At 41.5% G+C, this 25,547-nt stretch overlaps 5 protein-coding genes across 8 annotated transcripts; 2 read left to right on the top strand and 3 right to left on the bottom strand.

Annotated features, from left to right (window-relative positions):
* Positions 1-248: 248 nt before the first annotated feature.
* On the bottom strand, positions 249-6,853 carry LOC135500487 (cyclic AMP-responsive element-binding protein 1-like). Of its 4 annotated transcripts, none has more exons than XM_064792000.1 (8): positions 6,763-6,853; positions 5,791-5,989; positions 5,425-5,519; positions 5,056-5,216; positions 4,711-4,881; positions 4,289-4,448; positions 2,714-2,908; positions 249-2,454 (listed from the first exon to the last, which is right to left on the bottom strand). In XM_064792000.1, the coding sequence occupies exons 2-7, from the start codon at positions 5,980-5,982 to the stop codon at positions 2,755-2,757; spliced, it is 933 nt and encodes a 310-aa protein (XP_064648070.1). In that variant the 5' UTR covers positions 5,983-5,989; positions 6,763-6,853; the 3' UTR covers positions 249-2,454; positions 2,714-2,754. The 4 variants fall into 4 exon arrangements, with proteins under 4 accessions (XP_064648070.1, XP_064648073.1, XP_064648074.1 ...); XM_064792003.1 differs by having other exon boundaries at positions 4,289-4,442; XM_064792004.1 differs by having other exon boundaries at positions 4,289-4,442; positions 4,720-4,881.
* Positions 6,854-8,168: 1,315 nt separating this feature from the next.
* Positions 8,169-11,077, bottom strand: LOC135500477 (uncharacterized). Its single transcript, XM_064791974.1, has 5 exons — positions 10,984-11,077; positions 10,539-10,732; positions 10,054-10,199; positions 8,855-9,780; positions 8,169-8,491 (listed from the first exon to the last, which is right to left on the bottom strand). Exons 1-5 carry the CDS (start codon positions 11,071-11,073, stop codon positions 8,381-8,383), a joined length of 1,467 nt encoding a protein of 488 aa, XP_064648044.1. The 5' UTR covers positions 11,074-11,077; the 3' UTR covers positions 8,169-8,380.
* A 122-nt stretch (positions 11,078-11,199) lies between these two features.
* On the top strand, positions 11,200-12,870 carry LOC135500494 (dephospho-CoA kinase domain-containing protein-like). Its single transcript, XM_064792013.1, has 4 exons — positions 11,200-11,370; positions 11,680-11,883; positions 12,190-12,277; positions 12,448-12,870. The coding sequence occupies exons 1-4, from the start codon at positions 11,259-11,261 to the stop codon at positions 12,734-12,736; spliced, it is 693 nt and encodes a 230-aa protein (XP_064648083.1). The 5' UTR covers positions 11,200-11,258; the 3' UTR covers positions 12,737-12,870.
* Positions 12,871-13,085: 215 nt separating this feature from the next.
* Positions 13,086-15,725, bottom strand: LOC135500486 (translational activator of cytochrome c oxidase 1-like). Its single transcript, XM_064791999.1, has 6 exons — positions 15,644-15,725; positions 14,884-15,237; positions 14,564-14,673; positions 14,294-14,430; positions 13,778-13,952; positions 13,086-13,540 (listed from the first exon to the last, which is right to left on the bottom strand). Exons 2-6 carry the CDS (start codon positions 15,203-15,205, stop codon positions 13,334-13,336), a joined length of 951 nt encoding a protein of 316 aa, XP_064648069.1. The 5' UTR covers positions 15,206-15,237; positions 15,644-15,725; the 3' UTR covers positions 13,086-13,333.
* Positions 15,726-17,164: 1,439 nt separating this feature from the next.
* Positions 17,165-23,569, top strand: LOC135500459 (methylmalonyl-CoA mutase, mitochondrial-like). Its single transcript, XM_064791949.1, has 16 exons — positions 17,165-17,313; positions 17,707-17,964; positions 18,206-18,391; positions 18,629-18,733; positions 19,043-19,177; positions 19,390-19,507; positions 19,774-19,853; positions 19,949-20,080; positions 20,233-20,409; positions 20,545-20,628; positions 20,824-21,066; positions 21,322-21,447; positions 21,706-21,948; positions 22,131-22,258; positions 22,505-22,593; positions 22,729-23,569. Exons 1-16 carry the CDS (start codon positions 17,260-17,262, stop codon positions 22,806-22,808), a joined length of 2,238 nt encoding a protein of 745 aa, XP_064648019.1. The 5' UTR covers positions 17,165-17,259; the 3' UTR covers positions 22,809-23,569.
* The last annotated feature ends 1,978 nt before the right edge of the window (positions 23,570-25,547 follow it).

Here is a 25,547-nt window from a genome sequence, read left to right as displayed (position 1 = left end):
CTGGTTCTGCTATGATTCAAGGTAGAGGTTTTCGTTTCAAAATGTCAAAACAGATTGCATTGCAGATAGTTTGGTAGGCCTACTCTGTCCATTCCTCGGACACCAGAGTCAGTGGTATGCTCCTCCCCTCGCACTTGCTACAATACGCTCGGACATAAGTGCCGAGTATTGCACTAAAGTTCAGGATGACTCAGTGCAGACTTTCATCAAAGGAAGAAATCATGAAACCACCAAAACTTATGTCCTTCTTTGAAAACATTTTATTTTTGACATTGACCTGTACATATCGTGTTCAGTTGGAATAACAGTTATCTGTTTTCTGCGAGTCTATTCAAAACGAGTTCACTACAGTTTCTGATTAATGTTGAGGACAAAAAGTGTAGTCCTTGGCAGTAACATAAAGAACCAATCTTTTCTCTGCAAGTCTGCTGAAATAATATTTATGTCAATTGAAACTGCTGCTTCAAGGTGGATTATTTTCAACTTTATGAGGTATATTTGCCTCAAAACACTTCCTTTTTAAAAATGACTCTTGATAAAATTTAAGGGCAGATGGACGTCCCAAAAGTATAAAACGTGCTCAACGTTTCATCAACAATATTCGACACACGATAATCATCATCTTGTGAGAATAAAACGTACAAAATCTACACACTAAAGCATTTATTTACAAACTGTACTACAATTCCATATCAAAAACATATAAAGTGATTATTTTTTCCTCTCTCTATCGTCCAAATTTTTCCTAGATTACAAGTCTGTACAAAACGTTGGGTTTTCTCAGTCCTCTTGCCCTAAAGTAGACAGGCCTGCGATACTAAAAAGCATGAAATTGGCAGAAGTTGGAATAAACTTTCTCAGATTCTTGATCTGGCTGCACATGAGTCTGGACCTAACAAAAATATGGAAATTTTGTTCCAACTTCTGTGTATCGAGGTGCTGATTCAAGGCAATATCCTCAAAATTGTTCATGGAAAGATCGACTGTATTAACTGTTCGATTTTAAACCCCGACCCAAACATACTTGCATAGATGAAGGTACACACTAACTGAAGAATTTTTACCTGGCGATAAATAAATAAAATGTGCGATTTCTCACCAAAATAACAACTTGAAATCTTTTGTAGCTATGACATGAGTACTTCTGAGTAGTTCTAAAAGAGTCGAGGTAATTACTGATGGCCATCACAACCAACTATTACACAGCTGTCGACATTGAAGTTCATATCTACCAAACATGCCAAACCATTACTGAAATCATACTCGCAGGACATTCACAAAGAGAGCTATCCTGTGCTACAATTTCAAATTAAGTTTGGCCAATACTGCGCACCCCGTTCTTAGTTTTATTTTTGTGCGAGTTGAAAACGAATAAATGCACAACATGGCTAACTAAACCTGCTACAGGGCCAGTCATTAGGTTCTACACCTGAAACTTCTTTCGATCTAAATTCAATAAAATTTAAAGCCGCAACTTTTTAAAATACATTGGAATACAAACAACAAACGTGTACTTCAATCAAAAGATGACACATCTCTGAAGTAGACATTGATAAATGATTTCTAATCAACATGTAAAAAGCTTACTTCAAACCCAGAAATATTTTCAGCCAATTTATTTCGCAGTTTTGTGAAATTGAACTTTCTGCATACTTTTGATTTAGCGTTTTCACAACTCCCAAATGTCTCTTGAGATGAGTTATATAGACCTTGTGTACCAATTCCTGAACTTTGGGTGGCAAACTGTGCGACAAAATCATTTATTTCTAGAATTGATACAATGGCCTAAAATTTATTCTGATTTCTCACAGCAAATGAAGGGATAGAATCATTCTAAGTGAAAGAAATCTGAAAAAAATTCACTTAAGACATTATTTATACCACATAACACCAGGTCAGATTTCCTTTAGTCGCAATAACATAATGAGATTGTTTTTTTATCCAAAAATATAAATGTTATAAAACTAACCCCAGAATCCCTACAAGGTTGATTCATTCCCATGAAACAGCAGCACTTATTTACCTTTAAGTTGTCACAACATTGCCAAGAATATCATTGCCAATATTACAAACCAACAATATTACATCATAAAGCCATGTAATACTAGTACATGTGTTCAAGTCAAGGTGGCGCTTTTAGAATTTTTACGATCTCTACAGGAATCAATCTGAGGTTATAAGGAGCTGCTTCAAGGCACTCATCTGAACAAAATTGACCTCACATGATGGTTTGTGTCCATAAAAGCTCAAAAAGCGCCCACCATAATGCAGGTATATCACAAGATAACGCAGCACATTATGACAAAAAACCACAAGAATGTTCAGTAAGGCCCGCTTATGATATGACGTCCCATGCACCTCCCTCCGTTTATCATCATACGATATGGCAGATGTCAGACGACGAGGACGACGTTGTCACGATCACTCCTGTTCCGTTGTCACATATTCATTGATCTGAAATGGAAAGCCAAAAGACAAGAATCAGATATCTTGTATCTTATAACTTGAAACTTTTTTGCATTGGCCTTGCATTGCGACCAACTTCTTGACGTCGCACCAAGAAGGGTGCGACGTTCATGGACCCTTGCGATCTCAACCGTTGTGGTGGTGAGGTCCCAGACTTGGGAATGAAGATAGGGAACAACCTCTCGTGGACCAAATATGAACTCCAAATTTATGCTAATTTACTTCTGGGTCTTACTTTGTCACTTACATTTACATTTTATTCGTGTCACACGGTGACTTTAATTCTCATCACTGCACTGCTGCCTCTTTCTGACAATACAACTCCTTCAATGATTTCAACTCTTCGATGAGTGCTTTGTTCTGATTCTCAAGTACTGCAACTCGATTCTCTAAACATTTTACGTAATCCTTCTTTTTCCGCCGACATTCTCGTGCAGCTTCTCTGTAAAAATGAAATGGCCAGGGCCATTGTGCTCACCTCATGTGGAGGAAAGATGGATAAAGAGCATGGTATTGTGTCATGTAGTGTTAGGTTTGATGTAGGTCCAAGCAATTACAATTTCCCCAAAATGGCCAACTTACAGTACATTCGACCTCTGTGACCTTGAAAAGTAGGTCAAATCAAAGAAGACCCGGGTGACACATTGAATGGTTGTTAGAATTAGATGTACCTATGATATAAAATTGGTGCCAATCGGGCAAGTCATTACTAGGAATAAAGGCATTTTGAAGAATTTAGGATTTGCCCCCTCCCTGGAGGCCAAACGGCAAATCAGATCGCACCAAACTTCGGTACCTGAGATCACCTGACCAAGGGGTACATGTGTACTTAATTTGTGATCAATAGTCATTGCAGTTAAGAAACAGGCCATAGTTACGGCCTGACGGCAAATTTACGCCATTTGACCTCTGTGACCTTGACAAGAAGGTCAAATTAAAAACATGTGTGACATATACTGTATGGTGGTTAGATGTACCCATGATATCAAATTGGTGGCAATCGGGCAAGAAGTTAAGGAATAATCACATTTTTAAGGTTTTTGGATTTTGCCCCTGGTGGTCAAGTGGTGAATCATATTGGACTAAACTTCGGTCCCTGAGATCACCTGACTAAGGGGTAAATTTGTACTGAATTTGGTATCAATAGTCATTGCAGTTTAGAAACGTGCCATCGTTACATCCTAACGGCCAATTTACAACATTTGACCTCTGTGACCTTGAAAAGGAGGTCAAATCAAAAACCCGGAGGATATATGATGCACCTTTGCTAGAAGTACCTACCATATTTTTTTCAAAATTTCCCGACTACTATTAAGGGAGATATTGCATATTTTCACTTTTAACGTTTGGCCCCCTGGTGGCCAAACCATGAAACGAATCGGACCGAAACTTGGTCTCCAAGGTGTCATTACATAAGGGTACATGTGTAACAAGTTTCAACTCAATAGCTCTAACAGTTACGAAACGTGCCCTGCTAACGGACGACAGACGACGACGGACGACGACGACGACGACGACGACGACGGACGACGGACGCCACGGTATGGGATAAGCTCACCTCTGCTAAGAGGTGAGCTAAAAACAAAACAAATGAAAACGAGACAAAATACAATATTGACAAATATCTCTGGCCTGAAAATGGGGATATGGACTCAAATATATATAAGTTCTGTGATTGCTCAACTGTGCAAAGTGTGTTCAAATCTAAAGCAAATGCTTTTCAAATCCACATTCTTGGGTGTATATTGGGTGGTGGTTTTGGGGAAACTGTATCATACTCATCCAACAGATTAGAAGTATTCATTCTAGAACCTGAGCTCACCTATTTTTCAGTAACCGGAGTTCACGTTTCCGCGAGGCCTCTTCTCCCACACCCGGAGAACCACCTAACGTTGTTCCACTGGTTGCCATGACAACACCCTGAGGCAGAGTTGTAGGCGTACTGATCTGATATGCTTGGACATTTGTTCCAGCAACTGAAACTAGAGCATGAGACTTTAGCATCGACACCAAGTGAATCAAAGCCTACTGAAGTTTCGGTGAGTACTTTCACGCACGGTAATGTTTAACCCCCTAGGACCAAAGAATGTAAGTAAAATTCAAAGGCTTCTGCTATTCATCTTTAGCATTGACCAATGCACGTTGGCCATCTGTCGGGAGAAATTTCACCAAGGCCAAACCACATATTAAATTTATATAAAAGACGAGGAGGAGGACAGGGGACACACAGTTATTTTTACTTACGGAACTCACCCGGAATGAAAAACTGGCCATCAGGACCTTGGGCGTATTGCACGATTGTGGCTCCTTGTGTTGCCTGGGTGGCATTGTTAGCATTTGTCATTGTTAGTGTTTGTAGGCCTTGGGTCGCTGCATCAGAGTGCGAGGCTATCTGTATAGTCTGAGCAGGGATCACTGAAAAAAAAATAGAAAGGAATTTGTTATCACTCACAGAATTCCTGAAAGGAGGCACATCTTGCCCTTCCGTAATGTCAACTGTCTTTTCCCGTTTTTCTACGCTAATGTCCAAAATCCCCTCCCCCATCCAAATTTCTTGAAAAAACACTAGACAGTATAGTGAATTAGTACCTGTAGCCTGCTGGAACCCTCCCCCTGGGCCTTGCGAGATGGTGATTGTATTGGCAGCCTCGGACACCTCTGTGTTCTCTTGGCTGCCATTAGACTCCTCCTCCTCCACTTTTGTGAGTGGGATGCCTGGCGGATCAGAAGACAGCTCGTTCAGGATTTTTCTGAAAATAAGAGTTTCAAAATGAATTAAATGTTTGAATTTATAGAGGAATATGTCAAGATCACTCAGACTCAGAGACAGATGGATGCTGAAGGTTTTTGTCTTTACTTAATACTTGCAGGAATATTTTCCGTACGACTACTGGTACAAAAGATTAAAACGACTGCCAGATTTTTACTTCACACCGACAGCAAAACTCTAGAGCCTACCTATAGGATGGTCTCCGAGTCAACGCCTCCCTTCGCTTCTTACTTGGGTTGTCCTCTTGGTCTTGGTCAGACTCACTGTTGGGTAGCGTTGCCAGCTGCAGGAATAAAAAAATAAACCTTTTCTTGCAGAGTTCATTTTGAGTTGCACAGGGAAAGCAAAAAGGAAAGTTGCTTGGAACAGACTACAGTCATCATTCTCCTTCTTTGTTCTTTGCTCTGTGGACTTGCTCATGGTCTTTAACATGTTCAATAATACTGGATAAATAAAAGTCTTGACAAGTGTTTGAATTGAACTTGAACGTCAAATTCTAGATTTAGAATTAGAAGAGGGCTTTCCCCCTTTCAATTTTAGTGAGCTGAGCATACCTGAATGGCTTGTAAGGTCTGTCCAGAGGCAGTCTGTATGACAGATGGTTGTCCCTGGATAACACTCTGAACCTGAATTGCTTGGTTCGGTATTGAGACGTGCACAATTGAAAGGGCGGGTGTTGGGCTGTCCGCAAGCTCTCGTGTCTGTTGTGTTGTTTCTCCTGAATCTTGGACTTGGTTAAGTTCCATGGGTCATCTAGAAGATGAGATCAGGTTTCAATGATAGATAAAAGAACACCTGATTGTCTGCTCGGAGTCGGATGGCAAAATGACACAGCTGAGTTAAGGCCAAGGGCCCTTGGTCATGCACATGCATGTCAGACTCGTCACTAAATAGGCCTATAATATATTCCTGGTACAATGGTGAATCATTTCGAAGTAGTCCTATGCCTACTGCAAAGTGCAAGATGTGAGAGACCCTTACTTGCGACTTTTCACTTTGAGGAACTTTATCTGGCCTGCCTAGCTGCTGCCTATATTGTCCCTTTAATTTTGTTTTCATCTCCAAGATTCTCTAGGGCTAGGGGTAGGCCTATCTCTCTCCTCATCGGATCATCATGTCATCGGATGAATGATGATAGCCCTACTACACAACAACACACACATCTTTGCACACCACACAAGAAACTCCCAATAATTAAAATAAACACAAAAACACAGCTGGGATGGTCATCGCCCTGAAGGGGTCAATGTGCTGTATTTCGGGCATGGGGTTTTAAATTTTGCGGGGATTACGTCACAGGTCCGAAAACAAACATGACTCCGTCGTGTTTTTAGGACAGCGAGCGGCCCATACACAACAAGTCTATTGAAATGCTTTGCAAATGCTGGTCTTCCAACAACCAAAAATCCGCCATGGTGATTTCACCTGCCGCAAAAACTCACCGATTCTGACCCGGTGACACATCGGGACTCATCCCCGTGTCGGACATCGCGCTCTGTTGTTATTCTTAGTCAATGAGTACTCACCAGTTACGCGATTTTCGTCACAAATTTGCGGCAATCGGAGTGGATAAATTTGTGGAATACGTAGTGGCCACGTCAAAAGTATAACAGCAGCGTCACAGCCTTGCAACAAGGGGCCTCATCACAAGCAAGAGTTTGGTATCCATCCGCGCGACTCACGCGTGGGTTTAGTCTCTTGGTATGGCCTTTGCTCTATATCAAGGCAGCAGGTTGCAGTCCATTGTGGGCGTGTTCGAGCTTCCACTACGGCCCTATCAGATTTGCACTCCCGGGTTGCACTCCAAGTTGCTAAAGCATGATTACATGAAATTGGCATTAGCGAATACGCAGTAGGCCAGTCAGCAATCTAGGCTTTGAACCGCTTGAAACCTTCATATTGGGTCAAGATACCTATCCCCAGGCCGGGATGTATCCTGGGTCCCTCCCTATTCCGGTTTGGTCCTTTGCGGTTTCGGATCTCGAAATAAAGTTCTTGTTTTATTTTTTAAAGGGACAACTTGGGCGTGGCATATCGATTCCAATAGTAGAAGAAAAACTAACCTCGCTGGCCAAGCTATTGTAATTTTCAATCCGGCCAAAAACAAAGGGTTAAAAGTAACCAGTGTGTGTGCATGCTGTCCATTGAGACTAGAAGCATGATCGTGGCAATGACATCATCCTCCAGTGTTAATTAGGTACTATTTATTCCAACATTAACATAATCTTACAGCCATCAAGCAAATGGTGCACTGCTGCATAATTAACACATGAAATAAACGTCTTAAACGAAACGTGTACGTTTATAATGATTTAGTGCAGCTGTACTTCAAATAATAGCTTAATTAATTGAGAACTATATTTGGCCGCGTTGGTAGTAAATCCAATTCACCACATCTAAAAATAGCTGGGCGCGATGCCGCGTGATTATGGGGCCTTTTGATCTTGCCGCCGGTCTATTACGTATGGGTTTTCCCCTGCCACCTCGGTGCAGCGGTGGTCGAAAAAAACATGCCAGAAATGACCTGCATGCTGCACGCCGGTGAATGGCTTCATCAGAAAAGAGGAGTTTCAGTCAAGGCTACACTGCCACCTGGACATGGGAAGATCATTAATTTGATTGAAATGCCATAATAAAACAAATGCCAAATGTTAGACTAACTTAGAGTAACCATCATAAGTTACTCTAAAAGACTAAGGTACCATGAGGAATGAGTTTCACTCCCTATGAAGTGATTGAAAATAAAAGTGACATGGGTTTGAATGCCGACACTGCCTTAGGAGTGTAAATGTCACCAGCCCTGATCTTTGCTTTGAAGATCAAAGCTGGGCTCTCTCGGGTTTTTATAATTTTTATCAAGAAATGATGCCTTGATTTTCAACAATGGATACCTGATCCAGATACAGCCAAGATTGGAAGACTGGCCCCTCCAAGGATGTGGATCAAAGATGCCTATCCGATGATCAATTGAGGGATTCTATAGAAGGGAGAGACTACAACAAATCTGTTTCCAAGAATGGAAGAAATTTCAATCACAACCAATCTGGAACTTAAGAACAATTACCCAGTGTCATCTTTTTTTTTTTATTCAATCCATCATATTATCAGTCAAAACAATGTTTTTTAAGCCCTTTCTGAATGATCCTATGGTCCTTTTCCTCTGGCAGCAGGTTTGCCTGACCCTTGAACAAACTTTCTTCCATCCTTTGTTGATTTCTTTTTGAGCACTTGTCTTGGAATGGCAATGGCAGAGAACTGAAAGATTGAATATGAAGAAAAAATAAAAATTGCAAAAACATCCAAGTATCATAAATCGGGATGAAATGATAGGTTTTTGATATTTCCGATATCATTCGGATATCCATTGAACACCCAGATGACACATGGGGCAACATTTTCTCTCTCCATTTATAAAGAATTTCTGAACCAGACTGGCAATGAATGTATTATGTACAGTATCTGCATGCCTTCTCATGGGTAAACTTGCTTTTGATGCGCATAGATTAGATTTTGGCCCTTGTGATTGAATAACGACCCAGCTGTGCAAAGACAGGAAAAATGCCTGACGCCCAGGAAGAAGCATGCCCCTCTCTTCTGACAAAAAAGACATAACTTTACCTTTTTCAATTTCTCTCTGATCTCTGCTCGAGTTTTCTCTATTGAAGCTTCCTCGCTCAACTTGACAGTTTTCATCAGCTTTACATCAGGAGGTACTCCACAAGGTCCTGCCACCGGCCCAAGCACAAACGCATTCCGTTTCAATTCCTCATCAAGTTTATCTCTCTTTACAACAGAAACCTCCTTGGAATTTTTGCTGACATCTGTGCCATCTGATACAAAGTTTATTTTAGACTTCTTCACGGGAACTGTAACCCCATCCGTGTCCATATTCACATTCCGTTTTTTAGTTACTGTCTGACGGGGTATAAATTTTGGAGCCTGCTTCACTTTTTTGTCATAGTCTCGCACAACAACCCCATTGACAATCCTTTCATTCCTCATTACATTTGCTTCAGACTTTTTCTCCTTAGAATTCTCCGACACACGTTCAGAATTAGATTTTTCCACCAATCGGTTATGGTAATTGTTATGCAATGCTGAGGATTCTGGGTAAGGATTAAACCCAAGAGGTAGTGTTGCATGAGCTGACGGAACCCGAGCATGGTCAAACTGTGACCTTTGACCTTGACTGTGCCAAACCGGAGTTGTGTATGGATTTGCCAAGGGATGCTGTGGCACTGGATGGTTGTAACCTTGGTAGTTCTGGTGATGTGGACCACCCCAGGGATGTCCAAATCCACCAGTGTTTCTGTTATCATGAGTATTAGTGTTATCATGAGTATTTTCACCACGAATTTGATGCTGAAATTGTGCATGAGAATTGGTTGTAGTAGGAGTATGTGAAGTATTTGATGATCTACAGGTAGAGACATCCACAATCTGAGAATCAGACTTTATAGAAATGGCAAAGCTAGCAGTTTCCATTTCGTTGGACGTCGATTGGGCGTCTGGCAATATCTCCTGTTCTTCTTCATCTTCTTCCTCTGAAATAATACCACAATTTTATTTGCAAGTTGTAAATGCTGTCAAATTTGAAGACCCTCATAGCCTGGTGGCTTCTAGAGAGAACCCAGGATCAAATGTCTTGACTGGCGTGGCTTCTATTAAAGGAACTGATATTCCTGGCTCTTCATACTACAAGCAGCATTCCAACAGCCCGCTTCAAATCAGATGGCACTTTTCATCTTTATCTTCCTCCTTATCATCTTTAAGAGATATTTTAACCCTCGTGATTTCAACTCAAGTATAATACTTACTGAGTTTTCGTATTCTTGCTGCAACTGCTTTTCTCCGATCCAACAGCTTCTGCCTGCATTCTTCGACTGTCTCATATTCCGGAGCATAACACACATGCAGGACACCACCAAAGAAGGAAAAATCATCCATTTTTCTCTTGGCAACCCTGAAACAGTTTGACAGGCGGTCATTCATTTCACAGAGCATATTTAATCTCTCCCTCACTGAGTTGTTAGTGCTCATGACCTTGTCCTCAAATAATTTGGTATGATGGATATAACATTTGTATAATCAAAGTCCAAAGAATCTCTTCCAATGCAAAAGGGAGGACCCCAACATTACCGTTACCCTGTCACAATAAGGTAATGTTGGGCTCACCTTAGCCTATTACATGTAAAAAATGATTAAAAAGGAAATGGGGATAATTTTCACAGCCCACAAAACTACCAGTGTGGTGTTCTCTCTCATCTAAAATGTTTAACATCGCTTCAAGAACTTAACAAACCTGGCTGCCTGAATCTTCTGAAACTTCACCCAGTAAACTTCAGTGAATTGATCGGCTGCAGGGTACTCATCAAGTATTCGATACTCGTCAATGGCTCCGTATAAAGCAAATAACTTGATCAGCTCCCGACTTGCTCCGACCGCTGGGATGCCCTGTACCAACAGGTATTTGGACTCTTGATGAACGGTATATACCTAAAAAAGCAAAACGATGATAACATATACCACATATATAGAAACAGGTATTTGTCCTCTCCCTCTATTGAAGTTGCTAAAGTTATTTCGTTTTTTGACACACACTGTACATGCTGTATACATGGTTGGTATAGTATGTCATGTATTCACTGTACATACTTGCATGGCTTCTTTCAAGGAAGTTTACAACGAATATTCATCTCCGTAACAACATTTTGGTTAATGGAGAATCTACACAACATATTCTTTACCTTGATTGCCGTGTCACGCCTCCCTTCTCTATATGCCTTGCGTGTAGCGCAGATATTTTGCCGAACATGATGTCCAGGTTGTTTTTCCATGGGCGCAGACATCTTTGATTTGGCAAAAGTGACGATGGTTCTGATTGGCTGGATTTGCGACGTTACACAAATCGACCAATCAGAAAACTCATTACACATGCCCTTAGGTAATTCCATCATGGTGGACAAGAGAAAGAAAATTTGTTTTTGCAGACGAATTATTTGACATTTTCATCATCATCATCATGTTTCTGGTTGGATTGACCGGTGGGATTGCAACAGGCAAGAGCACTGTGTCATCGATGTTTAGAGAGCTTGGTTGTCCAATCATAGATGCCGATTTGGCTGCTAGAGAAGGTTAATTGATATTTCTTGACGTTTTACACTTGTGCCACTGAAGAATCTGACTTTAGAAGTTGTCGATGACAGTCTCATTTATTCATAGCCCAACATCCTGATTTCACATACACTTGTCATGACTGTCAACCCGGGGACCACACACCGCTGACCGTGCTGAATGCCACTATATAGTGCCAGGGACCAGCAGCCTGAGCAGGCCCACCACTCCACCACAAGACAAGGTCCACTTTACTATCATTAGTCATGAAGTCCAGTGCAACAATATCAATTTGATTGCCCCAGTTAATTTTGAACCCTTTATTCCAGTTGTCAAGCCACACAAGAAAGCATGGAATAAAATCAAAGCCCATTTTGGGCCAGAAGTGCTGTTGGGGAATAGTGAATTGAATCGAGCAAGACTGGGCGAGATCATCTTCTCTGATCCTGAGAAACGAAAGCTGCTCAACTCTATAACACATCCAGAGATTTATAAACACATGATCTATGAAGCATTCACCTATTTCTTCACAGGTAACTGCTAATTTTGGACCAGATATGCATGTGGGGTCAGGAAAACAAGACATATTTACAAAATATCTTTGTGGTTAAATATGCCAAACAAAATGGATTGAGAAATATTTCAAAAACTCTCACTATCACAATCCTCATGTCTTAAAAATTGAATTTGAGATGTTTCCAAATTACTCTGTCACTTTGAACAAAGGGACATTGATACTATTGTTAAATGTACCTGTCCTAACAGTCTATCTTGGTACTCAGTAATCCTTTCCATTTCTGCAATCAAGGCACTGAAATGCTTATCTATTATTGTTTCAGGTAGTCCCTTTGTCATTTTGGATTTACCACTCCTTTTTGAGACTGGGTCCATGGTTCCATACATGAGCAAAATTATTGTGGTTTCTTGGTAAGTACAGCATCCAGGAACACCTGGGTGTAGCTCATAAAAGATATACTGCGTCAACGTTTTAACTGGTGCCCCACAACACAGCATACTAAAATACCAATGCCAGTACATCGATTTAATGGAACGGACTGTTTACTGATTTTAACAATTTCTTTTGCCTTTTCTTCCAGTGATGACGAAACCCAACTTCAACGTTTAAAACAACGAAACAATTTTACAGATGACGAAGCTAATTCACGCATTTCCTCCCAGATGGCGCTAGAGACTAAACGTAAACGTGCTTCATATGTTATAAACAATTCTAAGACGTTGGTCGAAACGAAACAGCAGGTCGAACAAATATTTCGCGAGCTTGGTGCTAGTAAACTACATTGGAGACTCCGAATTATTCTTGTGTCATGTTTAGTTGGACTCTTCTGCATTAGTTGCTTCTCGGTACAGAGATTCTTTGGTGCCTAATCATGATTAGGAAATCTGCTAGAATCTTCTGCCAACCGAGGTGCTGATTCTGGCACCTCCAGTGAATTGTGCTACTCCTCTTATGAAATGATATCCTGTGATAATAGTAAATAAAGTAAAACAAGTTGATGTAATTATACATTGTTGATCAAATATTGCTGTCTATAAGCAAGTCCAATGGAGCCAGAAAGCTTGAACCACTGCAACCAGAAAGCACGCACAGGATGTGATGTCTGCCAAGACTTAACAGAAGGACTGGAGCCGCATTCCCCTATGGGGTTATGTTGTAACTAAGTCATGTAAGAGCTAGTGAACTGACAAGAATAACACGAAGAGAATATTTGGCACTTCACTTTAATCTTTTATTGTAAAAGAAAACAGACATATTTCCATCTCCATGGAAACATTTTGGTAGGTCTATCAATTTGAAGTGAATCAAATTCAATTTATGACTTGATTCTGAGGCATTGATATGCACAGACAGTAAAAAAGGCCATCCACCAACATACAATAACCTGACAACACACCCAATAGCCATAATGTCGAACAGTCCAAATAATTAGCATAAGTTATTCCGTTCACCTTCAATCCTTCATCTCAGTCCATGTCTATATTATCATAAATTTTGATGACGTCTGCATGATTTTCTATCTTATCAAAGAATTTTGTCAAAGGTTCCTGAAAAGTCTCGCTAACTTTCTGGTAATTTGTGGCAATGAATTGATTCCCAGAATATATCATTTCTATATTTTCGGCCTCGAGGATTTTCTTGACTGACGGTAGATCCATGGGGTCACACACGAACTGCAAAGAGAGAGAGGACATCCTGCTTTAAATATTGGTTTTACATTCTTTCTACTTACCCCAAAACTTGGAGAATAGAACAAAGAGTTGTACATTGTATCTATTGCCGGATTTTAATTTCTTTCCCACCACCAAACTACCAACTGTTTTTTAGTAGCGATGCTAGGAAATTACTGGAACATTGTGTATACAATTGATTGTTGCCAGGCTGAAAAAGCATTAGTGGTCTGAACTAACCTTCCACACTGCTTCACCATCCTCATCCTTATCCTTCGAGACCTCCTCTGCTCCAGCCTCTATAGCCAACTCCTCCGCTCGATCCATATCAAAACCGATTTTCTCCAACGGCACTAGTATTACACCCTTCTCGGAAAATGAGAATGATGCCATTTTCATATCGGCCACTTTACCCCTGAAGCAGAAATTGAGAGTCGTTTCAATCAAAATTGAAGATCATTTCAAAATAGACTACAGCTTAAAAGGCTTAACAAAATTTCCCTGTGAAACTTCCTGATACCAATGACTTGCTCAGACATTTGAGGCTGTTGTGGTACAACAGAAATTTCCATCAACAAGGGCCTTATTTTCACTGAAAGTCACTGCTAAAACTAATAGTGATAGAGAGGGTGTGGCAGAGGCAAGGTCATTTCACAGTTCAATTAACACTGGGTGAATATCAGTGAACCAAACAGTGACAAGTGTTGTGAATGCACTCGCTGCCTTTCTTCAACTAAAGTGGCATTAATTCCTTACCCATTTTTTTTAATCAGGCCAGTAAGTTCTTGTTTTGTCCTTTTTATTTGACTTGTGAGAGCTTCTATGAGTAAAAAACAACTGCCAGGTCCAACAGCGCATATGAGTAGCCTCTCGTTTGATTCCTTCTTTTCACGCTAAAATGTAAGAAGTTTTTGGAATAATGGCCTCATAAATAAATGCTTGATACATGTCAGTACTTGATTTGACACATTCAAGATAGCAATTATGAGCACTGGTATCGATTTGGAAGACAAGTTTTATACTCACTGCTCTTTTAATCGCAGCATCAACAGTTGTTTTCGGGACGTTCTTGCTCTGTGCCTCAGTACAAACTCTCGCCAAGAGGTGGTTGAACTTGGGATCAGTGCCTCCGCCCTCTGAAAATGTAATAGCAGTATTTACAAGTCCTCCTCTACAGAAACCTTGCTGGTACTAGTCCCGGGCATGTTCATTACCTTCTTATTGGGACACCCTGTAAAAGTTCAGACAAGCAGAAAGTGGAATTCTGGGTTTGCATCTCGCACATGATTTATACAACAAGCAATTTTGAAATTTGTGAAAATTTGTTTCAAGAAAATATTTATTACCTAGAATAGCTACACTTATTTTCTGCACCATTTTTGCTGCCGTCATACTTTTCTCTTGGTCTTTGGCACCCTTGGTATGGCGTATATTGGCCCATTTACTGTGCCCAGCCATCCGTACTGTTTCCCATCGCCACGGTTGAGAATTGATTACAGTGCCTGGTCGCCATATCGACTGTAATTTACTTGTCCTTTTTCCTATGTTTTTATGTTGTTGATGACGATTATTGTTCCATAAACATGACATGGACCTGGACTGACTTTGTACAGATCTTGAGTAATTACACAGTTTGCTCACAGAAATCGTACCAATTGCTCGTAGCATCTTGAAGTCCTAACTCACACAGGATTGTCTACCTGAAAAGGAAGCAAAAGCAATACATATACTTATTTTTGAATGAAGGCTTATTTGGGTTGGCAGGTGAACATTGTTAAAACATTGTATGAAGAGGCAGGCCTAACTAAATAGCCTACGCTGTACGATGTACTGGACCTAAGTCAATTGGGAAAGAACAAGAGTTTCCTTTGGTTAAGACAATGCGCAGTCATTTTTAGTTCATTTCTTCTTGGTAAAGCTAAAAGAGGAATATGATTCTGTCACAATAGACTGCAGCGCCATCTGTCGTTTGTGTCCGCAGTTATAAAAAATTAACAAAATCCGACTTAAACAGTCATTATTTCAGTAGTATGTTTATGTCTGCACAAAATTTTTCGGACAAACTATCCTCGAAGTGGCGTTCTAACGACTTGACACTTCAAATACCTTTTATGTCAACAAATAATTGGATTAGAAGGTGTTTTGGTCCGCAAATTAAAAAAATCTCATTTCATGGGCGCAGCCATCTTGGGTCCACCTAATGTGCGTCCGGAACTCTGTTTGCGCGTCCGGAGCGCGTCCGGAAGAGAAAGTGCGCGTCCGGAACAATTTCCTATGTAAATATGAACCTATTGTTGCATTAGATGGCTTAAATAGCATTTTAATTCCATGTAGAGAAAATAAAATTGAAAAAAATATTTTTGGTGACTTTGTATTTTACAATTTTCAGCGAGGTGGTTAATTACTAATGCCATAATCATATCCCAACTTCCTTACGCGCCTTCTCCTGTTGTGGTCGTCTAAGTCGGTATGAGTTTGTCTTTGCGTGCCGTGGGATAAGGGGCAATAGCAATTATTGTGAAGCCAATTTGCGCTTTTGGGGGGAGGGGGGGATCGAGGGGGAAGGGGGAAGGGGGTCAACAAAATTCAGTGCGGTTTTAAGAGCTTCAACTAAAGATGAGCTTAATGATTATTTTCCTGGGTATATATCTTATTCATTAAAATAAAAAGGCCAGTTTTTCTACCATTCGACAGAGTGGGCCCGGGAGGGGGGGACTTATTTTTTAGATTAATTTCTAATTGGCTACACTTAAATTTAGCTATGGCTTATTATCAAAGGATCTAGTGATGACAGTGGATTTAAGGATACACTCACATCAAAGAAGTAGTACAATTTTCACTTTTTTTTCTCACAAAATATATTTTTGGGGGTTTGGGGGACTCATCCCCCGACGTACTGGCTAAATATGTCAGAAGGACGGGGGTTTGGGGGGCTCCCCCATGTCAAACAGTTGTGTGAGTTCACTAGAGATTGCTCTTCACATATTAATGTGAACACATCTCACTAATTGACACTTTGACTGTATAGTGATTTTCAATAACATATTTGATTCTGATTTTTTGTGAAATTAACAATGATAAGACACTCTGACGGCATTCCATGTGCTGAGACACCAGATACCAGTCTAATCCATTACAACACGGCTACTATCGAAATTCTGCAACTGCAACAACAATTGGTTGAGGAGAAACGTCAGTAAACTGGGATTTGATGGCTGTGTGACACCCAAATCACCCCGCTGAAAATTGTAAAATACAAAGTCACCAAGGAGATTTTTTCCAATTTTATTTTCTCTACATGGAATTAAAATGCTATTTAAGCCATCTAATGCAACATTAAGTTCATATTTACATAGGAAATTGTTCCGGACGCGCACTTTCTCTTCCGGACGCGCTCCGGACGCACAAATTGTTCCGGACGCGCATTAGGTAGACCGGCCATCTTGGTTCGGACGAAAAACATTCTCCAAGCGATCATCATTGCGTTTCCTCACATGATCTACTGTCTCTGCCGCAGTTGGAGAATTTCAACGGGTGTATGTAAAATTGGTCATTAAGGACCGAAGACCGGGAGATTGGACGAAAAACTGGAATTCGATGTTGGGAAACCGTGATTGAAAGCGAGGCTTTAGTCAAAGTGCCCTTGCTCTTCCAAATTTGTCCTTGTTTACATTGTTTACATCAATATTTCCTCTGTTTCTGACCAGTAGGAGCATCAAAATATGCTCAGTGCAAGGTCAGTTTTCAAAAGACACCTTCTGCGACAGGCAGAGAAGGTTAGTATTGACTGTTAATGTGGCAATCAATCTTATTCACCACTGACTGGCACTGATCAGAGGCCTGAGACTGAAAAGTGAAAGTGAGAGGGGTGAAATTTTCACTGAAATAGCCTAGTATTTAAAGTACTAGTAAGGGCCTAGGCCAGAAATTGATAAAAAACTTATTTTCAAAGTACATTCATAATCATAGACCATTTTCCTGAATAGCATACACCACATTGGGTTGGAAAAATGGATCCATTGTTGTCTTGCATATTTGACTGTGAATAGTTTATTAATAGTACCAGTATCATGGTCGTCCAATATCAAAGAGGTTACATCACGATCATCAAGAGTAAAACCAAGCAGAAGACTTAAATCATACCTAATGTGCTCTATTTTCTTGTTCAGGTTCTCTTTCCGACATGCTCTCAAACACTCCACAAACAACCATTAGATCCAGAATGGACCGAGATGGCAAAGAAGGAACTGAGAGGGGCCGACCCAGCAGAGAAGCTCACTTGGCACACACCAGAGGGAATCGATATCAAGCCGTTCTACAGCAAGGCGGACACAGCGCATCAGGAAGATGAATTGCCAGGCAAATTCCCTTTTACGCGAGGACCTTACGCTTCGATGTATACCAAGAGGCCTTGGACAATTAGACAGGTATGAAAGGGATATTTAAATGGACATATTATACTCTCTAATTTTACGGCCAGCCTAATCTGGTTGCAGAGAGGTAATGGCTAGCCTATTCAGCCAAGCTGCTGAGAGCTTCCTTTATTACTTTGTAGTTAATATCTGTGATACTGTCATGACTGTGTAAATTTAGCTTCATGAAGGCTGCATGGTCACTAAATGGAACTGTTGTTATCAGTTTTTATCACTTCAACCATTCTATTTTCAGTATGCTGGATTCAGTACGGTGGAAGAGAGCAACAAGTTCTATCGGCAGAACATTAAGGCTGGCCAGCAGGGTCTTAGTGTGGCGTTCGATTTGCCGACACATCGAGGTTATGATTCGGACAATGCTCGAGTGATTGGCGATGTGGGAATGGCGGGTGTAGCCATTGACTCGGTTGAAGATATGAAGGTATGTTTTGCCGAAGAGCGCAATTGGCAGAAATTGCAGCTAGTTTACCTACTAGTGAGGTATCCTGATTATAGAAGTCAAATTGTACAGAAATGGCCCATTTGAGACTGAAGTCACTGTCCCTAATAGAGAGGTTGTCCTTATTACCGAGGGGTTTACTAAGAGAGGTTTCACTGTATACTGTTATGCCTTTGCTTTTGCCAACATCACTGATGACTTTACTTTGTCTCTTTTTAGCTGCTCTTTGATGGCATTCCCCTGAAGAAGATTTCAACTTCCATGACAATGAATGGGGCTGTCCTCCCCATTATGGCGATGTTTGTAGTGGCTGCTGAGGAACAGGTCAGTGGGAAGTTCAGAGTATGATTTTGGTAGAGGTCCCTTGCTGGTGACCAACTGATTTCAAGGCGTAAAAAACTTTGATTAGTAAAGATGCCCTACTGGCAACCAGATATTGAACCGAAAAATAGATTGGAGGACTACTGGTAAGGACAGCTCTACTTCAAGGTTGCCAGGCTGGCATCTTGACCAAAAGTCTTAAAATTGACACTCAATCATAAGGACCACTGTTTGTGGATGATGTGGCAGTAGATTAGTTGCTGATGATGGTTGATCGTGCTGACTTTATGTTGTTGCATGAATCGTTTACAGGGTGCAGAGCAAAAAGATCTTTTGGGTACGATACAGAATGACATCTTGAAGGAGTTCATGGTCAGGAACACGTATATCTACCCACCAGAACCTTCCATGAGGATCATCGGAGACATCTTTGAATACACAGCCCAGGTAATATTTTATTCTATATTAGAGTAACCTGGTTTTGTGATAGCAATTGTGGCGGAAAAGTATGTTTGATACGAAATCAAAGCACTTTTGTATATCACCAAGTGAAAATAGGAGAAATTTTTGATTTTGTTTTGGAAATTTTTGGAAATTGCAAAAATTTACCTGAATTTATATTGGAATCGTGTTTTTGAAATTGTTATTTTTTCTTGTAGAACATGCCACATTTCAACTCCATCTCCATCTCTGGGTACCACATCCAGGAGGCAGGCGCGGATGCTGTGCTAGAGACTGCGTTTACTTTAGCTGATGGACTGGAGTATTGCCGAACAGGTCAGCATCTGATCACAATCCGGGAAGTTAAATTCAGGGCCAGGTTGTAAGAGAGCATGTCAGCTCTACATCAGTGTATTGTGATGGTACAGCGGAATGCCACTAGGTGACACTCCCTCTCTATTAATGACACTAGTTTTGTTCCCAAATTTGTCGGTTCCATTCAATGTGACATCTCTAATCAAGGATGTCTGGTCTGTAATAGAGAGGTACTATTCTACTTCCAAATCAGACTTATGCTGAATATATTTTTGTTTTGCTTGCAGGTCTGAAGGCTGGACTAACTATTGATCAGTTTGCCCCACGTCTTTCATTCTTCTGGGGCATTGGCATGAATTTCTATATGGTGAGTTCCCATATCTTGTTTTTATCCTCCGATCTTTCATAAAGCCACCATCTCCAATAAGAGGCATCATTATCTTTTGACTGTATTTGTTCCAGGAAATTGCCAAACTTCGAGCTGCCAGAAGACTGTGGGCGACCTTGATTAAGGAAATGTTTGACCCCAAGAATCCCAAGTCGATGATGCTGAGGACACACTCACAGACCAGTGGCTGGTCACTCACTGAACAGGTACGGTCAACCACTCAATTTTCGTAGGCGTTATATTTTCACGGAATTTGCAAATAAACTACATTTTGGTTTGAAAAAAGGTTTGTGAAGAGCTTTTTGGCAAATTCGTTTGGCAAATTTTAAAGTTACACATTTTATCTGCACTATTTCAGGATCCATACAACAACATTGTGCGAACAACTATTGAAGCAATGGCGGCCGTATTTGGTGGCACCCAGTCGCTTCACACAAACTCCTTCGATGAAGCCCTTGCCCTACCCACCGTCTTCAGTGCCAGAATCGCCCGAAACACACAGATTATTCTACAGGAGGAGTCTGGAATACCAAAAGTGAGTTGATTACCAAGTGAGGAGGTGTTTAAAATCATTGGGACCAATATGATGTCAGGTTGTTTGTTTTTGCCCTAGAAGATGACCCCACCACATTTTTGTTTGGCCAATATTGTTTCACTTGTTCATCTCCAGGTTGCCGATCCATGGGGTGGGTCTTACATGATGGAACAGCTGACTGATGATATATATGATGCAGCCAAGAAAGTGATTGAAGAGGTAATATCATTGTTTCACAATTCCTTTTTCTACGGTCTTCTTGCTTACTCTGAATACTTACGGTAAATATTTTTAGATTTGAATTGTCCAATAGAGTAAAAAGCATTTGAATGTTGTAGATACTCTCTTGGCAAGTTTCGGTGAAATTCTATATTTGGTAATGCATGGGTCAATGTGAGACGATTGTCATTACAGGTTGAAGAAATGGGCGGAATGGCCAAAGCTGTTGCTGCAGGTATGCCAAAGTTGAGGATTGAAGAATGTGCGGCAAAACGTCAGGCAAGGATTGACAGCAAGGGAGAAGTCATTGTCGGTGTGAATAAGTATCAGCTGCTCCACGAAGACAAACTAGATGTTCGAGTTGTAGACAACACAAAGGTCAAGGAATCTCAGATCAACCGGCTGAAGCAAGTTCGGGCAAGTCGGGACAATAAAAGGGTAAAGTGTTTAAATTCATTGTGCAAGTTGAGAAGCCTCTCTGCCTAGTGGTTAATACTGCTTGCTACCACACAATATGACCCTGGGTTTAATCCCGGGTACAACCAAGGATCGCGTTTATGGATGAATGTGTCCCTTTTAGGGAAGTAAAATTCCTGGTTCTACACTCAGACGCCTGTCTGTGGTTCCTTGTACCTGGTGTCTGTAAGTCTGGGAAGAGTAAAATTCATGTGATTATGATTTCCGATATTTCAGGTTGAAGAGACATTGAACGCCATCTCAGAGGCTACGAGGAGTCAGACGGGTAATCTGATGGCGTTATCGATAGCTGCTGCGAGGGCGAGGTGTACTGTGGAGGAAATCACTGGTGCTATTGAGAAGGTCAGTCAAACGGAGGGTGAACTGGCAAATTGATCGACAAACTTTTCATAGCTAACCTAAAGGGGTCTGCCGTTCGTTTACTTGTGGCTCCGGAATTAAGAAATGTAGTCTCCGCAATGCTGTAGTATAGGTAGTTATCATGCATTTGTGGGTCAGCAGAATCAAGGGTGTTTTGTCCCCACCAATCAAACTGTGGAAATTGTAGGTTGCTCATAGAAAAAGGTACTTCATGAAGTATTGTTTTCTATCTCTTCTTAGGTGGTTGGCCGCCACATTGCAGAAGACCACATGGTCAGCGGGGCATATAAATCGGAATTCGGCCACCAGGAGGAACTAGATGAAGTCTCCAGCCTTGTCTCAGAGTTCATGCAACACGAAGGCAGACGCCCTCGCATTCTGATTGCAAAGGTTGGACAAGATGGCCATGACCGTGGTGGCAAGGTCATTGCTACCGGATTTGCTGATGTTGGGTTTGACGTGGATATTGGCCCTCTTTTTGCTGTGAGTATATTTAATTATTTTGATAGAATTTGAATTTTGAGGGTTCACAGATTTGTGTGCAAGCTGTGTGTTTATTGCTTTGGTGTAGGTTCTCTTGCGTCTGAACAAACAATATTGTCACCAGACCTAATATTTCGTATGAGAGATTATATTTTTCAACCTTGTCTGTTGTCTTGTTGCAGACACCAGCAGAAGCAGCACAGCAGGCCATTGATGCTGATGTCCACTGTGTTGGTGTGAGTTCTCTTGCAGCTGGACACAAGACGTTGATTCCAGAGCTTGTCAAGGAACTCAAGGCATTGGGTCGACCGTAAGTTAAACAGTTTCTTCCCTGGAACTGGTACTTGTTCAGCCTGGCACCCCAACAAGCTGCCTATTGTAGTTAAAGAGCCCTGCACTAGCCCAGGTGGTCGGGTATGAATTTGTCTCTTCCCACCTTGAAATAGGCTGCAAAAAACCGCCAAAGTGTTGCAGGAGTTTTCTCTTTGAGTTCATAAATTACATTACTGCCCATTTGGAATTATTTAAAATCTGAATGCCTGTCATTATTTTGCAGTGATATTGTGGTTGTGGTCGGAGGTGTGATCCCACCCCAAGACTACGATTTCCTGAATCAAGCCGGCTGTTCAGCAATCTTTGGCCCTGGTAAGTCTTGAAAAAGATTTAGTCAGTTGCTTTCTCTGCACTTGAAAGGTTCCGAGTCAAAAGCTAATAAAAGCCATTCTGAAAAAATCTAGCCCTTTCTACCACATCTTTAAAAGTGTTGTTCAACTTTTTCAGGTACAAGAATCCCCGATGCTGCAAGGCGCGTCATCGGTGCTATCTACCAAGGGCAAAAGAAGATGGCAAGAACAGCTTAATTATTGACAAAAAGACCCAAGGAGCTATACTGTGCTGCAAATTGTGCTAACAGGGAATTCCGGCTTGGGAGACTCTTTGATATGAGCTGCATGACTAGTCATGTGTGGATGAATTTATACTGTATAAGCGCAAATATAATTGCACCATCCTTGTTTCTCGATGTATAACTGAAGTCCATATGGTTATTTACATGTGCCATCAATGCATTTTAGGTGACTGCAGTAGAATCATGTATGAGATTAGGTTAAATCTCTAAAGCAAAATTACTTCGAACTGGTTTCTTTTAACCTGCTGCTAGTTGTATTTACATGTACTTATACTGTAGTTATACATGTAGTATAGCTGTAATTGTCGAGGAGCAGTGGTAATGTCCTTACTTAAAGCCAGCCTCGTGACCCAGAGGTTCTGGGATCTGATCCCTTCTGGGGCACTTTCTTCTTTCCTGTTAAAGTTTGAAGGTTAAATGATCACTTTTTAGCCTTCTTGACATTCCCAGAAGACACTGGGATGACAAAGTGCTTTAAGCAGGGGACTCGTCCATGGAAAAGTGTATATAGGAAAACAAACTTTAACTTTGTAATTTGGATGTACAAGCTTGGTTGTACTTGCTTATGTGTAGATGTGTAGAAATTGTATTGTGGATATTTACTGAATGTGGGGTCACCGCAGATCGAGCTAATCGCTTTGAAATTGGCTGTTGTGTTCTGACAGATGTGTGCAGTAAAATGGTATTTATTCAGTAATAAACATTTCATGAAAATATCGACTTTGAGTGACTATATTTTGTTGATACACCTAAACAGACACCACTGTGTAGGCTGAAATAGGACAGTCCTCCAAGATTCAAGAAATAGTTCCTGGATGAACTGTCCCGAGTCGTAAAGATGTGGCAAGTGTCATACGGATTTCTATACCGTGGCCCTGTGTTGTATTTCTGCTGGGGAGGACCACGTTCTTCAGAAATGACTTGCCAATAGACAGTACCAGCCTGGCGCCCTGTAAGTGAACAGCGTAGCGGATCGAAGCCTATTTTAATGGTCTAATGAGACAGCTGCACCGTATTCTGTCCTCACTCAATACATATCGGGTATCTTGGTTTATTGGGAAAAAACCTATCTTGAAGACAGACCAGTGCTTGCTCTGGACGATGGTGAACTGGGGAACAATCCATCCTGAAGACAAGCTTCAGTGCTAGCTTTGGGCGATGGTGTATTAGGGGCACACCCTATCTTGAAGACAAATCAGTGCCAGCTCTGGCCGATGGTGTATTGGGGGAACAGTCCATCATGAAGACAAGCTTCAGTGCTAGCTTTGGGCAATGGTGTATTAGGGGCACACCCTATCTTGAAGACCGATCCGTGCTAGCTCTGGCCGATGGTGTATTGGGGGAACAAGCCATCCTGAAGACAAGCTTCAGTGCTAGCTTTGGCCGATGGTGTATTAGGGGCACACCCTATCTTGAAGACCGATCCGTGCTAGCTCTGGCCGATGGTGTATTGGGGGAACAATCCATCCTGAAGACAAGCTTCAGTGCTAGCTTTGGCCGATGGTGTATTGGAGGAACAATGATCCATCTTGAAGACAAATCAGTGCTAGCTCTGGCCGATGGTGTTGGCTGAAATAGAACAGTCCACTAAGATTCAAGGAATATATAGTTCCAGGATGAACTGTCCCAACTGTCCCGACTCGTAAAGATGTGGCAAGTGTCATACGGATTTATAAACCGTGGCCCTGTGTTGTATTTCTGCTGGGGAGGACCACGTTCTTCAGAAATGACTTGCCAATAGACAGTACCAGCCTGGCGCCCTGTAAGTGAACAGCGTAGCGGATCGAAGCCTATTTTAATGGTCTAATGAGACAGCTGCACCGTATTCTGTCCTCACTCAATGCAAATCAGGTCTCCTCTTTTATTGGGGAAAAAACCTATCTTGAAGACAGATCATTGCATGCTCTGGACGATGTTGAACTGGGAGACAACCCATCCTGAAGACAAGCTTCAGTGCTAGCTTTGGGCGATGGTGTATTAGGGGAACACCCTATCTTGAAGACAGATCAGTGCCAGCTCTGGACGATGGTGAACTGGGGGAACAATCCATCCTGAAGACAAGCTTCAGTGCTAGCTTTGGGCGATGGAGTATTAGGGGAACACCCTATCTTGAAGACAGATCAGTGCCAGCTCTGGACGATGGTGAACTGGGGAACAATCCATCCTGAAGACAAGCTTCAGTGCTAGCTTTGGGCGATGGTGTTGGCTGAAATAGAACAGTCCACTAAGATTCAAGGAATATATAGTTCCAGGATGAACTGTCCCAACTGTCCCGACTCGTAAAGATGTTGCAAGTGTCATACGGATTTATATAACGTGGCCCTGTGTTGTATTTCTGCTGGGGAGGACCACGTTCTTCAGAAATGACTTGCCAATAGACAGTACCAGCCTGGCGCCCTGTAAGTGAACAGCGTAGCGGATCGAAGCCTATTTTAATGGTCTAATGAGACAGCTGCGCACCGTATTCTGTCCTCACTCAATGCAAATCAGGTCTCCTCTTTTATTGGGGAAAAAACCTATCTTGAAGACAGATCAGTGCTTGCTCTGGACGATGGTGAACTGGGGGACAACCCATCCTGAAGACAAGCTTCAGTGCTAGCTTTGGGCGATGGTGTATTAGGGGAACACCCTATCTTGAAGACAGATCAGTGCCAGCTCTGGCCGATGGTGAACTGGGGGACAACCCATCCTG

Source organism: Lineus longissimus, chromosome 16 (genome assembly GCF_910592395.1).
Source record: "Lineus longissimus chromosome 16, tnLinLong1.2, whole genome shotgun sequence".
Classification (NCBI taxonomy): domain Eukaryota; kingdom Metazoa; phylum Nemertea; class Pilidiophora; order Heteronemertea; family Lineidae; genus Lineus; species Lineus longissimus.
The sequence above is the reverse complement of the archived record's forward strand: the minus strand, read 5'-3'. Positions and strand labels throughout refer to the sequence as shown.